Source organism: Alnus glutinosa, chromosome 7 (genome assembly GCF_958979055.1).
Source record: "Alnus glutinosa chromosome 7, dhAlnGlut1.1, whole genome shotgun sequence".
Lineage (NCBI taxonomy): Eukaryota > Viridiplantae > Streptophyta > Magnoliopsida > Fagales > Betulaceae > Alnus > Alnus glutinosa.
In genome coordinates this window covers 19717415-19733615 of record NC_084892.1, presented here as the reverse complement: position 1 = coordinate 19733615, position 16201 = coordinate 19717415, and the positions used below count along the sequence as shown (strand labels likewise).

At 36.5% G+C, this 16201-nt stretch overlaps 1 protein-coding gene across 1 annotated transcript; it reads right to left on the bottom strand.

The window, feature by feature from the left end:
* Window positions 1-4250: 4250 nt before the first annotated feature.
* Window positions 4251-14388, bottom strand: LOC133873302 (hydroxycinnamoyl-CoA:piscidic acid hydroxycinnamoyltransferase-like). Its single transcript, XM_062311023.1, has 5 exons — window positions 13781-14388; window positions 8130-8428; window positions 7166-7683; window positions 5010-5225; window positions 4251-4424 (listed from the first exon to the last, which is right to left on the bottom strand). The coding sequence occupies exons 1-5, from the start codon at window positions 14386-14388 to the stop codon at window positions 4251-4253; spliced, it is 1815 nt and encodes a 604-aa protein (XP_062167007.1).
* Between the last annotated feature and the right edge of the window lie 1813 nt (window positions 14389-16201).

Here is a 16201-nt window from a genome sequence, read left to right as displayed (position 1 = left end):
CTTATTGTTCAATTAATTGATGATATGACACTTCATACCAATAAATTAATATCATATGGCTCTTACGTTAATTACTTAAAATTACAAATATATCATAAATTAAGAGTTTTTAACTTTTTTAATTTTTTATTTAAAACATATTTATAATTTATTATAATTCTACCACTTAGAATTGGCATTGATGGGTGAATCGTAAAAGTGATATATAGGAGCTAAATCCCAAACGGAAGTTCAACCACAAATGTTGTCAACCAAGGTCAACATATATAGTATCTAAGCTCATTATACAATCTTTTTGTACGAAGAAAGAAATTCATATATTTAAAAGAGAGAGGGATACACTAAATTGAGGGGTAATTGCAAAAAGGGCAACAATTTAAGGGGGTGAAGTGAAAGTTTTTCCAAACATATATATTTGCATAGTAAAATGAAATATTATGAGTTGTACAAATGAATGAATACTGGTGTATATATGTGTTAGACAAATCATGAATAGCAGCATTTGATCTTTGATGCACGTATGTCTAAAAGTAAAATACTCTAAAATTTTTAGAATAAGCAATTTTGATTTCAGGAAAAATCACAAAAGAAAAACAACTTTGATTATCACTTTTGTAATTTGTCTTACAAAAAGAGCAAAATAACTAAGTACGTACCTACTTCAAGTGAGCAATACTTCGATTTTCAGCTGGGCTAATGTCATTGAGCATTGCCTTCCTCGAGTGTATTATGAAATACCTAGTTGGCGACAGAGAAGAAACTTTGTAAATAAAATTACTTAAAAAGGGGAAAATAACAGCAACAACCAAAATATAATGCAACTTAGCTAGAGTAATTGAGGCTTGGCTTAATCACAAAGAACATAGCGGTGGAGAGGAATCATCTAATGTTGCATAATAGTTAGAGAATAACTTCTACTAGGTTGTTGCACAAACCTACCCTTTTGTGCCCTCCAAGGAGAAAGTGTCAAGTCAGCTTAAAACAAATTAAACAAAAGGAATAACTTTACAAAAGGTTATCAAATTATACGCCGTTTTGAAATAAGAGTATTGAACCAGCAAACGTTTCAAACTTAAGGGTACTCCATTCGGATTTGTTGTTAAATCCTGCAAAAATTTTCAAAATACTATTGTATTTTTTTATTATTTTTATTATTATTTTTTTTTAAAAAAAAATTATAAAATTTTTCAAAGATTCAGGCATGGGCATTTTTGCAAATTCCGTTAAATTCTGACCAACACTTAAATCCTAACTTTAGGATTTAACAACAAATTCTAATGGAATACCTTTAAGTGAGACGTTTGAAAATGTGGATACTTCAATTTGAGACGTTTGTTAATTTAGTACTTTTATCTCAAAACGGCGTATAATTCGATATTCTTTTGTGAACTTATCCCTTAAAAAAATAAACCAAAACATCATATCAAACCACAACCACATGAGCCCACGGGCACCGCCCAGCCTGGACGACGTCACCACCTCCAGCATGTTCGAAGCAGGCACCAGAACTCGAAAAACCCTCCAATGGTGTTTTGGTTTATTTTTCTTAAGTTGTTTCAAGCTGACTCGTCACTCTCTAGCTTTCTTAAGAAATTGAAGCCAAAACAAGGCTTATTATCTACATAAATTGCTCTTACAAAAGGAAATCAATAAGCAATAGGAGCTTAATTAGCTGCATATTTACCGGAACAATATGAAATAAGATTCTGCATGAATGAAAGCACATTTATTTGTATGAACTCCAAATACATCATTTGAGCAAGCAACGGGTTGCAAAGAAATTTAGGGGGAATGCACAAATTTGACAACATTTTCATATTAATTTGACCCCAGTTTCATATTTACCAGTTGTTCCTTCCCCATTCAGCCCCTGCACGAGCTGCTTCTCCCACTGGTACTTTTCTTCTCCCTTCTCACTTTATTCCATCAATGATCTTGATAGTCATAATCTTGTCTCTGAACAAGCTCCATCTGCTGGGAGTTTGTCTGATGTATTGAGCCCCCATCCTCAAACTACACCTAGTTTGTCTATCTCTGCAGATTCAAGTTCTCGAGCAATCACTAATTCTGCAGATTTAAACCCAAGTCCTCAGATAGACGCAGATTCTGCTGTTACTACAGATTTTGCAGAATCTGTTGTTCCTGCCAGATCAGATACTCCTTCTGATCTCATTTCTGCATCCTCACCAGAAGCTTCACAACATCCCTCTAGTGATACATCTCTCCCTCAAGCCTTGCCCACTACAGAAGAACCTAACTCATCCCATATTGTCACTCGATCAATGACAGGGAGTCTTAAGCCTACCAGTTTTCCTGATTTCCACTTATACCATTCCCTTAAATCTACCAAACATCCTCTCAAGGTCATGTTTCTTGCTGCTCTATCTCAGGAACCATCTACCTTCTCACAAACTGTGTCAAATCCAAATTGGAATGCTGCAATGTTAAGTGAGTACAATGCTTTGCTTGAGAATGGAACATGGTTTCTTGTACCAAGGCCCAAGAACTGGAACATTATCCGATATAAGTGGGTGTATAAACTGAAGCAAAAACCAGATGGCACAATTGAAAGGTATAAGGCACGGCTTGTAGCCAAGGGATTTGAACAAAGGGATGAGATTGATTACTCAGAAACCTTTAGTCTTGTGATTTAAACCAGCTACAGTGAGACTCTTACTTTCTCTTGCTGTCAATTTTAACTGGTCTATCAAGCAGTTGGATGTGTCAAATGCATTCCTACATGTCTATTTGACATATGAGGTTTTCATGGAGCAACCTACTGGATCTATTGATTGTTGGCAGATTGTTGAATCTGGTTGGACTAAGCCAGAGGATACAGCTCTTGAATTGATTCCTGAAAGAAATGCACGACTTGCTAACGATAAAGCCCTCCATGCTTTATGTCAAGTTCTTTCACCGTCTGAATTCACAAGAATTTCAAACAGTGAAACCACTCTAGAAGCATTGCAAATCGTAGAAACAACATATGAGGGCACAAAACTTGTTAAATCTGCCAAGCTTCAAATGTTGATTTCTAGATTTGAAGAAATTAAGATGCTTGAAGAAGAGACATTCAGGGAATTTTACACTAAGATTAGTAACTTGAGAAACTCGATGATGAGTCTTGGGAAGTTAGTCTCGGATGTAAAACTCATGCAAAAAATTCTAAGATCTTTGCCTGAGCGTTTCAGAATAAAGGTGACCCTCATTGAAGAAAGCAAGGATCTAGAAAAGATGAAGATTGAAGAGTTGGTAGCATCTCTTCAAACCTATGAGTATTCCTTGCCTCCAGTCAAGAAGGCAAAGACTATTGCCCTCAAGGCATCTAAGAAGAAGGTCAGAGTCTCATTTGAGGAAGACTCTGACAATAAAGAAGATGCAGTGGCAATGTTGGCCAAGAACTTTTGGAGACTAATGAAGAATGACAAATTCAAGAAGAAGTTTACTGAAAGACTAGAGAAGACCCTTAGAGAATCTGAGCCTAAAGAAGCTGAGAAGAAGGACCCAAGAGGTCCCAGTGTTTTGAATGTTCAGGCTTTGGGTATATTTGGCTAACTGTGGGAATCTCAAGTAAGGAAAAGGGAAGGCCTACGATGCGACTCTCAGTGATGAGTCAGAAGAAGAAGAAGAAACTCTTGCTCAAGATTAGAAATTTCTAGCCTTTGTGGCTCCACATGAAGACCAGGAGGATTCTCAATCCTACTACTCTGAACACATTGATGAAGACGGGGAAGAACTCAAAGAAGCATATAAAGTCCTCTATGTGGAGTTCTTGAAGTTGAGAGAGACCTGCAAGCAGCACATCCATAAGCTGAACAGTTTAAAGACTGAGAAGAGTTCCTTGCTGCTCACCATTCCAGGTCCAGAGGAGAAGCTATTGGAGACAGCTACAGTTGGAAAGGGTCACTGATGAGAAGCTTACCCACATGCTATCTATCCAAATGAGCCCAATTGATAAAATCGGACTCAGGTATGTAGCTTCTTCCTCTGATATTCCCTCTACTTCTAGGACTGTATTTGTCAAGCCCACAGTCCCTGAGCCTCCATCCGTCTACTTGGATATAGGAAAGGAAGTTATTGGTGGGATGTTCCGGCTAGTGGAAATGCCACTCAGAAGCCTCCTACCATTAGAAGGCCTCCTATATGCCACCACTGTGGGTTAAGTGGTAACATTTGACTCCAGTGCTCCCTTCTCAAAGCTCAAAGATCAAAGGTCAAGAAAGAGTTGCCAAGACAAGCTACATTCGGCACTAGACCTCTGGCCCGACATCAGGCTCCACGCCATCAGGCTCCCTGGTATTAGACTCCACAGCATCAGCGATTTGTTCTTGCCAATCAGAATGGCATATCCAAGACAGACAAATCAATGCACTACATGAATAAGCCACAGAAGCTTGAGAGCAACCAATTCTATAAAGGGTTGCCTATATGGATGCAGAGCATGATAGTGGTTTTACCATTGATGTGTTAAAAGGGTTTACACATCATCAACAAAATTCTTGTATTGATTGTATGTTGATTGGTTGTGGGGTTTCATGTTTATAATAGTTCCATTATTCTATTTTGAATTGCTGCATTGTTGTGCATTTGAGAAAGGGGTTGGATTTTGATCCTTTCACTTCTCAACAACAAAACAAACCAGAAGGGATCCAACTTGCAACTAGCCACAACGTGACTCTGAACAGTATATATGAAATTCTTCACACAAAATAAATATAGATTTGTTTTCACAAGCTCTTTATCTATATTTATCAATTCACTCAGTAAAAAAATTTCAAAAACTGTCAATTTTTCTTGACCAAAGAAAACCAAGTTTTCCTCCAACACGTCGAAGTGAACATCAAGATTTTGGTTAGGTAAATTTAACAGAAAATTATCAGCCCCAAGACAATTGACATAATTAATTTTCTTAAGTCCCCACTAAGTACTTCACTCTTTGGATTTTCATCAAACACATGATGCGTATCCCAATTTTTGTTAACTTCTTGATTATGTGATAAGGAACTTACCTCCACAAGATCTTCATCATTGATATCGACATCATAGATTGTTGGAGAATTCCAATCCACTGAACTTTGAAAAGGATCTTCAAATTTTATTTCATTTAGAAACTCGTCATCAAAGCTATCCTTGTCATCCTTCTCCTCGAAACACTGATTTGATTGAGGGTGACACCCATTAGCAACTACTAAGGCGGCGATTTGATCAACCAGTACACCGAGCCACTAATCAAATTAATGAAGCTAGTCCTCCATTTGCTACAAACGTGCTTCTAGTTGCTCAATACGTGTTGGCTGATTGCATTCATACTCAACGCCAATATTTGCATGTCTTCCTCCATGTGCTCATCTACATGCCTTGGTAGGAAAGTAGTTGCATGTGCTTTGATAACGAGAGAAAAAACCGAAAGCTTAATCAATCTTCGATTGACCTTCAATCGATCGCATTTACAGTCTTTTAGTGAATTAAGGTTACTTTTGAGAGTTGCGTCCCTAGCTTCTATTTAAGAACACTCCAGGAAGAGTTTTTCTTCAATTTTCCAATAATTCAGAGTTTTGTAGGATTTATAAAAGGGTTGTGAGTTGTATTTGCAGATTTTGTTTCTCAATGCGCCACAATGAATCACTAATCCATTGATTATATGATTTGCTTATAACATTCAAATGTTTCTCTCTGTTTCCGTAAATGTTAAACCACGTAAATTAAAGAACTTAATATTACACTTGGTTTCATTGATAAGACCATAATATCTCGATCTAATATCTTTTCTTTCTTGTTCTGAAAAGGTACGTCTTAAAAAACCAATTTCTTTCTTCCTTTGTTTTCGTCTAATTAACATAAATTATTATCTCAGTAATTGTTAATTAATTGTAAAGTCTTCTCTTTCTAGAACAGAAATTTGATAGTCAATTAATTGGAGGATCATTTATTTGTCGGTGTGTAGGTAATTAATATATGGGCAGTGCTTTCATCCGGAAATTTTGCTACTCCATGGCATTCTTGGGTGAAGCAAAATTTCCGGAATTCATCTGGAAATTTTGCTTCACCATGGCATTACCCTTAATATATTTTGTGACTTGATAGAAAGGCCAGGAGTACCAATTAGGGTTTCATTTGTCGGAATCCTTGGATACTCCTTTTAATTGCTGAAAAATAACTTCTTGAAGATATATATTTAGATGTTGAAGCAATTGATGAAGAGATTTTAGACAATTCACAAGTTGATTTTCTCAAAGGTTGACAAGATATTTGTACAGTTAATTTTATCCATTTTTATGATTCAACTTTTAGTGGTGATTTAATTGTTTCTAATGTCCTCTTATTAGGGTTTTGAACTTGATTTCGCCAAATTTGATTAGGAATTTGAACGTTTTTTTTTTTTGTGCTATGAATAATTTCAATTCATCAATATTACATTTTTTTTTTTTCAGCTTCTAGCAATGGTGTATATATATACATATACATATATAATTGTTTCTAATGTCCACTTGTTAGGGGTTTGAACTTGATTTCCACTGAATTTGTTTACTTGAACACTTGAGTGTTGAGTATTGATTTGTAGTAATTAAAAATGTATGTCCATTGGGGCTTGTAAAATTTTCTTCATAAATTCGAGAGATAATCTGTATATTATAGTTAATGGCTGAGATCCTTCCATCAGATGATATTGTACGTATGTTTTCACATTTAATATTAGTGCATATATAGAGAATATTTGGATCAAATAAAGACAATGAAAAGTTTAGATAACAATTCACAACTTAAATACTAGCCTCGGAAGCTCCTCTTACTGAATTGAAAAATCCCTTCAACATATTGATCAAGATATGAAATGACCACAAGAGTTGACTTGAAAAATAAAACGGTTAAAAAAAAATACTACTACTAAAATAAGAAACCGAAGACCACATCTTGCGAGTAATGCATGCTAGAAGAAACTTTTTTTTATCATTCTTATGTCATTTAAAAAATGATGTGACTTTTAAAATTACTATTGATCGAGCTTGTGATGGATTATTATTGTATTTTAATCAAGTGGTGATTTTAAACGCCACGTCAGTTTTAAAAAAACATAAGAAGAATATAAGAGTAACTTTTAGAATTACTATGTCTTATTGACACACGAATATCACGGTCACAACCTTGCTGACACTACAAACCTGACAGTGTCAGAGAAAGCTTCTTCTGTGTAGCAAATCAATGGCTTCTTAGTCAGATCCTCATAGAAGAATCTCTTAAAAGAATCCAAGTACTGTGTTTGGAAACAGACTAGTATGGTGATCAGAGAACCATCATCAGCAGGACTTGGTATGATAAACGACTTGCCGTCAGTGTTCAAAACCACAGGACCCACGTATACAGGCTTTCCCCACCCGAAATCTATTGCATAAAACGGCACACCGATCCAACAGCCAATAGAAAGGTTGGGAATATTCCCGGACAAATGAGGCCGTCCAGGGATGTGGTGGTTGTTCCTCAGCGAATCCCAATGTTTCTGAGTTCCTATAAAATCAAGAGCCGACCTAATGTACTCATCTGTCATTTTCTCATGAGTTGCTTCCCTGAGCTTCCCCGCAGCATAGCTCAACGGCATGGAAAAGAGATCGCCGTAGAGACAAGTCTGCGTCACGGTACGAAAAATTGCATTCCCATTGTATCTTTCTGGGAGAGCCGGCTTCAATCAGATATAGTGTTAGAATATTAATAAAATATTAAATTAATTTTTTTTTTTTATAACTTTTAAGTTTTTATGGTAAATAAGAATATAACATTATATTAGATCAAAATTTTTGAGTTTAAATCTTGTTGATTTGTCAATTCAGCTCTCATTTAAATTAATTATTATTATTATTATTTATAAATAATCATTTTCATTCCAAACACAAAGGAATACAAAACACACTCGAGCAGGCTCATATATATCACTAAACTTGAACCCTAAAAACTAAACAACACACAACCAAACTTTCTACTTTTCAAACTTAAACAAACAATTAATTTGCCATTACTTCAGTTAAATATTTTACGTGCTGATATTTTTATAGAGAATTTAAGTCTACACGTGAAAAAATTAATCAATTTTTTTTTTTTTTTTTTTTTTTTTTTTTTTTTTTTTATAATTTCAACTTTTTTGGTAAATGATGATTTAAAACGCACCTTTGTTGGTTGAAGAATGTTACCCGCACGTGCCTTACATACAGACCTCCACATGTGACCGGCAACAGCCTCGTATCTAGTGTACGGTCGTCTCGCCACTGTGTTTCGATATTGGAACATTTCATTGGCATCCTTCCGCAGTCCCTCAACTTGCTCTCCGGTGACTTTCAATAAGATAGCACTACTGTCCCTGTTTTGCTCTGTCTTGATGTACCGACATACTAAGAAAGGTGGCTTCGTGAACTCTGCTTGATCAACGCGTGGAGGATCATGTTAAATTTTAAAGTGTATTTTCTAGAATCCACAGTTATTAATTTTCTTATTTTGAGTGATGTAGTGAGGAATTAATGTAATTTTAAATGTGGAGGGACTCACTTGCACATGATGGATGACACATGTCATTCTCTCCTTCTTAACCTTTCCACCCTACCATCTTCTACCTTGGTCATCTAACCATCACTACCCTCATTCAACCCATTTCATCTTTCAATACAATCTTATACCTTCCCAAGGAACTTTATTATCATTTCATGTACAAATTCGTTGTTCTTCCTTGGTCACATGAAAAGTCATGCTTATCTTCTTAAGTTAAGTGTAAGAATACTCTAGAACCCTTCCCTAACCCTTATATATACCCTAGGCATGCTTCCAAGTCTCTCATTCCATCCTATCTCACCAAAACCTTCTTCTATCTTGTGCAAGTGTTGTCCAACCCAAGTTTTTTCTATTGCTGTATTATTTCATAAATAAGAAGTACATTTTCCATTTAGTTTTGATCTTTCTTCTACTTTTGGTTGTGAGTCCTTGGGCTAGTGTAACTTTGTTGCACTACTTGAGAATCGGTTGTTCCTAATATTTGGACACCGTATTTCTCTACATGGTATCAGAGCTTCAAGGGTGGTGGTGATTCATCCTTGGTGAAGAAGATCAATTGGTGGTGTGGAAATGGATTCGGGTGGACGGTTTAACAATTTTGGGGTTGAGGTGCTCAACCATTCAAACTACAAGATATGGAGATCATGCATGGAGTCTTATCTTGTTGGAGAAGACTTATGGGAGGTTGTTGGTGGTGGTGATGTGAATCCTCCGGAAGATGCTCCAAAGAACGTTGATAACTTGAAGAAATGGCGGATAGCGAATGCAAAGGCGGAATCTATCTTGAAGAGATCTATTTCCCATGGGCTATTTGAGCATATCATTAGGTGTAAGTCGGCCGGAGATATTTGGACTACCCTTGATGGATTGTTCAATAAAAAGGATGTGGCTCGATTGCAACTAATGGAGAATGAGTTGGCAAATACAACCGATCTCTCTATTTCTCAGTTTTTCTTGAAGATTAAAAATCTTTGTTCGGAGATTTCAGCCCTTGATCCAGAAGAACCTATATCGGAGGCACGAATGAAGCGTCATATTATTCGTGGTTTAAAAAGGGAATATATTCCCTATGTTACGTCTATTCAAGGATGGGCTGTTCAACCCACCTTGGTAGAGTTTGAAAGTCTTCTCACATCACAAGAATCATTGGCTCGACAAATGGCGGGATGCTCCATTTCGGGAAGTGAAGGAGATGCGCTTTTTTCCAATAAAAAGAAAAATTTCAGCAAAAGTAAAAACGATGGTTCTAGCAAGCATGAAGATGGTGGAGAATCGTTCGAGAAGCGAGATGTAAATAAAAAAGGTGTCAAGTGTTATCGATGTGGTAAACTTGGACACATAAAGAAGAATTGCCGCGTGAAACTCAAAAGAGGATATATAGCCAAGAAGGACGGTGAACCTGAACATGAAGAAGATTGGGGAAAGTGCTTTATGGTAGGAACCACTACGATTGATGCCTTGTCATCAATCGATTATAAAAATGATTGGGTCGTTGATTCAGGTTGCGGGCATCATCTCACTGGCGACGAATCCAAATTCTCAAGCTTTCGAGATTACAAAGGAAATGATGCAATCGTCACAGCGGACAATTCCATTCATCCCGTTGAGAAGGAAGGGGCCGTGACTATCAAAGGTGATGGAGATGAACAAATCACACTTAAAAGTGTGTTTCAAGTTCCCGGAATGAAAAAGAACCTCTTTTCAATGGTCAATGCTGTTGATGCTGGTCACTATGTCTTGTTTGGACCAAAGGATGTGAAGTTTCTTCAGAATATCAGAATCTTAGATGCAGATGTCGTTCATATGGGTAAGAGAATTAAAGACTTATTTGTTTTAGCATCCACAGTTTCTTATATTGATAAAATTAGTACAAATGATGGGGCATCAATTTGGCATGCTAGATTGGGACATCTTAGCATGGATAAATTAAAAGTTATGGTTCTAAAAAATTTGGTGAATGGGTTTCCCATGTTTACTACTTTTGGTAGGGATGAAGTATGCGAGGGTTGTCAATATGGAAAAGCACATCGTCTTCCATTTGACAAATCTTTTTCACGGTGCAAATCATCTTTAGAACTTATTCATGGTGATTTGATGGGGCCTTGTACTACACCATCATATTCGGGTTCTCTTTATATGCTTGTTCTTGTTGATGATTATACACGATTTACGTGGGTATATTTTATGAAAGAGAAATCCGAAGTATTCTCCAGGTTCAAAGAGTTCAAAGCAACTGTGGAAAGTGTGCTCAACAAGAAGATTAAAAGGTTTCGAACCGATAATGGGGGAGAGTTCACTTCTATCAATTTTCACAATTTTTGTCAGGAGCATGGCATTCGAAGGGAACTTTCATGTGCATATACACCGCAACAAAATGGTGTGGCAGAAAGGAAGATTCGGCACTTGGTGGAGACTTGCAAGAGTTGGCTTTATGCAAAGAATTTACCCAAAGCCTTATGGGCGGAGGGTATGGCATGTGCTGCTTATGTGATTAATCGGGTGCCTCTTAGCCCGATAAACATGAAATCACCATATGAGCTAATGTTTGAAGAAAAGCCTAGTGTCAAGCACTTCAAGGTTTTTGGCTCTATTTGTTATGTTCATGTGCCGGATGCAAAAAGAACTAAATTGGATGCCAAGGCTCATAAATGCATCTTTATTGGATATGATGAAAGGAAAAAAGGGTGGAAGTGCATGGATCCCGAGACCCATAAATTTATTGTTTCTCGAGATGTTGTATTTGATGAAGTCTCTTCATATTATAAGGCGGAAGGTGCTATTATTGGGAGTACTGGTGGTGACACTAGTGTTCACAATCAACCGCATACAGAAATCAGTTTACCAGTATCGTCTAATGCTCCTATGCCATCAGACAGCTCTTCTTCTTCTTCTTTTTCACCTACAGATGAGCAATCCAATAGGGGGAGTAGTGTTGATTGCCATGAGCTGGAAGGACAGCATGTTGATGAGGAAGAAGAAAGTGTACCACCTCTTAGAAGATCTAAGAGGAAAGTCATATTGCCGGCTCGGTATAGAGATGGAAATTTTGTGAGCATGCACTCATGTTTTCTTGCTAATCCTATTGATGATTGTGAACCTTCTTGTTTTGATGAAGCCACAGGTGTTAAGGAGTGGGATAGTGCTATGAATGATGAAATCAATGCTCTCATAAAAAATCAAACATGGGATCTCGTGCCAAAGCCTAAGGAAGTGAAGCCTATCACTTGCAAATGGGTTTACAAAATCAAACGTAAGGCAGATGGCAGTGTTGATAGATACAAGGCAAGGCTAGTTGCTTGCGGATTCTCTCAAAAGTATGGGGAGGATTATGATGAGACATTTAGTCCGGTTGCAAAGATGATTTCCGTTAGAGTTGTTATTTCCTTGGCAGCACATCATGAATGGAAGCTATGGCAGCTTGATGTAAAAAATGCTTTTTTATATGGTGAAATTGACAAAGATATCTACATAGAGCAGCCTGACGGTTATGTTTCTCAGGTGCACCCGGAATACGTATGCAAGCTAAAAAAGGCCTTATATGGATTAAAGCAAGCACCTAGAGCTTGGTATGGTAAGATTGCCAAATACTTACAATTTTGTGGCTATTTTGCTTCTAACTCAGATTCTAGTTTGTTTGTTAAGAAGCAAAGCAAGGTGCATGTCATTGTTCTCTTGTACGTTGATGACATGATTGTTACTGGCAACGATGATGAAGAAATTGCAAAGCTTCGAGCGGAACTTTCTATTCGGTTTGAGATGAAAGATTTGGGGGAGCTTAGTCATTTTCTTGGTTTGGAAGTTAGCTCTCTCAAGGGTGGAATATTTGTGTCACAACAAAGTTATGCAAAGAAGCTTGTGGGAAGATTTGGGCTGAACCAAAGCAAGTGGTGCTCCACTCCTCTTGATACAAACATTAAGCTAAGGCGTGAAGAGGGCAAGCTTCTTCCCGATCCTCGTCCTTATCGGGCTCTTGTAGGAAGTTTGATCTACTTAACTATTACAAGACCCGACATTGCATTCTCGGTTGGCCTTGTTAGTCGATACATGCAAGAGCCACGAAAACCACATTTGGAGGCGGCAAAACGTATCTTGAAGTATGTATATTCTACAATTGATATGGGTCTTTTCTTCAAGAATGGAGGTGCCTTTGAGCTACATGGATTTTCCGATGCTGATTTGGGTGGTGACTTGGATGACCGGAAGTCTACATCCGGTTATGCTTTCTCATGTGGTTCATCTTATATTTCTTGGTGTAGTAAGAAACAAGATTCAGTTTCTCTTTCAACAACTGAAGCAGAGTACAAAGCGGCTTCTCTTGCTGCACAAGAATGTGTTTGGCTACGTCGGCTAATCGAGGATATTTATTCACCAATTCACAAACCAACAATTATCTATAGTGACAATCAAAGTGCTTTAAAGCTCGCAACAAATCCGGTTTGTCATGCAAGGACGAAGCATATTGAGATTGAGCATCATTTTATTTGTGAAAAGGTATTAATGGGTTTAATTGAAGTTTTGGAGGTGAGAAGTAAGGAGAACATTGCTGACATCTTCACCAAGTCGCTTTCCAAAGGTCCGTTTGAATCCCTAAGAGAGAAGCTTGGTATCATTTCTAGAAAATCACTTTAAGGGGGAGTGTTAAATTTTAAAGTGTATTTTCTAGAATCCACAGTTATTAATTTTCTTATTTTGAGTGATGTAGTGAGGAATTAATGTAATTTTAAATGTGGAGGGACTCACTTGCACATGATGGATGACACATGTCATTCTCTCCTTCTTAACCTTTCCACCCTACCATCTTCTACCTTGGTCATCTAACCATCACTACCCTCATTCAACCCATTTCATCTTTCAATACAATCTTATACCTGCCCAAGGAACTTTATTATCATTTCATGTACAAATTCGTTGTTCTTCCTTGGTCACATGAAAAGTCATGCTTATCTTCTTAAGTTAAGTGTAAGAATACTCTAGAACCCTTCCCTAACCCTTATATATACCCTAGGCATGCTTCCAAGTCTCTCATTCCATCCTATCTCACCAAAACCTTCTTCTATCTTGTGCAAGTGTTGTCCAACCCAAGTTTTTTCTATTGCTGTATTATTTCATAAATAAGAAATACATTTTCCATTTAGTTTTGATCTTTCTTCTACTTTTGGTTGTGAGTCCTTGGGCTAGTGTAACTTTGTTGCACTACTTGAGAATCGGTTGTTCATAATATTTGGACACTGTATTTCTCTACAGATCAAGCGGTTCACGTGATCGTGACATGGTTGTTCGATCATGCAGCGGCATCTCATGCTGCCATAGATCATCTCCCCGAGCCAGCTTGGCCCATGAGCTCATGAAGCTTGCTAAAGACTGTCCATCAGCCACAGAGTGGGATAAGGACACCCCAACACAAAAGCCACCGCAGTGAAATCCTGTTAGTTGCACCATCAACAGAGGCCACTCCTCTATTGGTACTGTACTGTAATCAAATTTAGGGACGAGATCTTGGAGTATCCCGTTGGGATCAAAATCACCAAGTTCGTCAAGTTTTTCTTCACAATAAGCTTCCAACAATAGCGCTCCCATGGCGTTGCAATGGACTTCTAGCCGGTCGCCTTCAACGCAGCGTAGCCGGCCGGCTACTGGGTAATAGTGAACCAATGCACAACTCAGAGAGTTTTTCATTGTCTCAAAAGAAAATGTTTTGGTGTTTGTATTGTTGTCGTTTGTGGGTTTGTAGATGAAGACGACGGGTTCGTGACTCCGCTGCATCATTTGATCGCTCTCAGTCTCAGACAACGGTAATATGGCGGTTGGGGTAAGCTCGCTTGGAAAGATGGTGGAAGTAGAGTTGATGATTATCATTTTGGATGGGTTGAGACCAAAATCTATGGATTTTTGTGGGGATTACTTGTTGTATTTCAAGGGTTAAGTAATATAAGAAGCAAACTTCAGTTCTTCAAGGCTATTAAAATGAACGGATCGGACGTGCGATGCGCTAACTATTAACTAATGCTTTGTTGAAAGGGGATTTGAAAAATATTTTTATTTTAAGTGCATAGGAGATAATTCATGTTTTCTAGTCAATATTCTAATTCCCGACTTTTAACTCTCTCTCTCTCTCTCTCCCTCTCTCTATATATATCACCATAAATTAGCACTTGTATATATATATATATATATATATATATATATATATATATATATATATATATATATATATATATATATATATATATATATATCACCATATATTAGAAATTTAAACTCATATGAAGATAGAAATTTAATTATTTAATCGATATTTTAACATGACAGATTTATATCTCGATTAATTTTATTCTTTGAATTACTAACCATTTGAATAACAAATGCAAGAAAATTCTAATGAGATTTATTTATCAAAAAAGTGAGTAAACAGTAATTTAGACAACAAAATTGTCGGAGGTCTTCGTTTTATGGAAGAAGGCTAATGGGTATCTAGAAGGAATTATTCTTGGTTGAAGGGAAATCTTTGGCACTTGACAACAAGGTGATATTTTGTCACCTCATATGACACAACTATTGATTACATTTAACTCCCTTTTTTTTTTTTTTTTTTTTTTTTTTTTTCTTTCTTTGGTTAAAAACAAAAAAAAAAAAGAAAAGTCAATCTCAACCTATTTATATTTTGTCATAGAGTGGCCAATTATCATTCTTCATTTGAGAAAGCACACATGTTAGAGATTCAAGGTGGAGTCAACTTTTAGAAGACCTTGTGTCAATAAAAAAAAGTTGATTCCACCTTGGATCTTTAGAGATATGATATGTTGCTACCCCATAACTTTTTCAATTTTTTTAATTAAACAAAAAATGACAAAACCATGTAAATGAGTTGGGATATAGTTTTACATTTAAAAAAAAAAAAATTAAAAGAATTAAAAAGAACTTAAAAAAAAAAAAAGTAAATAATTGTGTCAACAGTTATATTTGAGTGGCAAACTATCATTTCTTGGATATTTAACCTATATGCTTTCTCAAATGAGGAATAATACTTGGCCACTGCATGACACAAGTATTAACCATCTTTGCTTTTGTTAATTTTTTTTATTAAAAAAATAATCACAAAACAATGTAAATGGATTGTGATCTGGTTTAATAGTTTCTTTTAAAAAATAAAAAAGGGTAAAGATGTTCAATAATTAAGTCACATGGGGTGGCAAAATATCACGTGGTTGCCAAGTAGTCAAGCGCCAAAAATTTCTCTTCAACCAAGAATAATTCCTTCTAGTCCTAGATACCCATTGGCCTTCTTCCATAAAACGACAAGAACAGGAAAGCTTACTGAGTGAGATTTCCAATTAAAAGACTTTGACTTTAATTAAATATTAAATGTTACATATATACCACCTAATATCTCACTATTATTTTACTATACTGCCAATTTATCATTATTTTTTTTTCTTTTGTTTTTTTTCAAAAGCTGATTTAAAAGTGAGTTGATAGTATTTTGTTAGCATAATAGAAAAATATATGATATTATTCTAAGAGTAATTATATACTATATAATTCTTATCTTAACCCATTTTACTATACTAATGTCGAGCCGAGTGGCAAAGTCATGAGGAACACGCGCGCGCACGCGCACACACACACATATATATGTATAGGATCCAGTTTTTTCATTTCTTCCCCCGAG

What these genes read in the sequence shown, in the direction of transcription:
- LOC133873302 (XM_062311023.1), bottom strand. Translation starts at nt 14,388, where the DNA reads ATGATAATCATCAACTCTACTTCCACCATCTTTCCAAGCGAGCTTACC. An exon ending in TCACGATCACGTGAACCGCT is followed by an intron (nt 8,429 to 13,780) that starts TGATCTGTAGAG and finishes TAAAATTTAACA; the next exon opens with TGATCCTCCACGCGTTGATC. An exon ending in TAAATCATCATTTACCAAAA is followed by an intron (nt 7,684 to 8,129) that starts AAGTTGAAATTA and finishes AACACTATATCT; the next exon opens with GATTGAAGCCGGCTCTCCCA.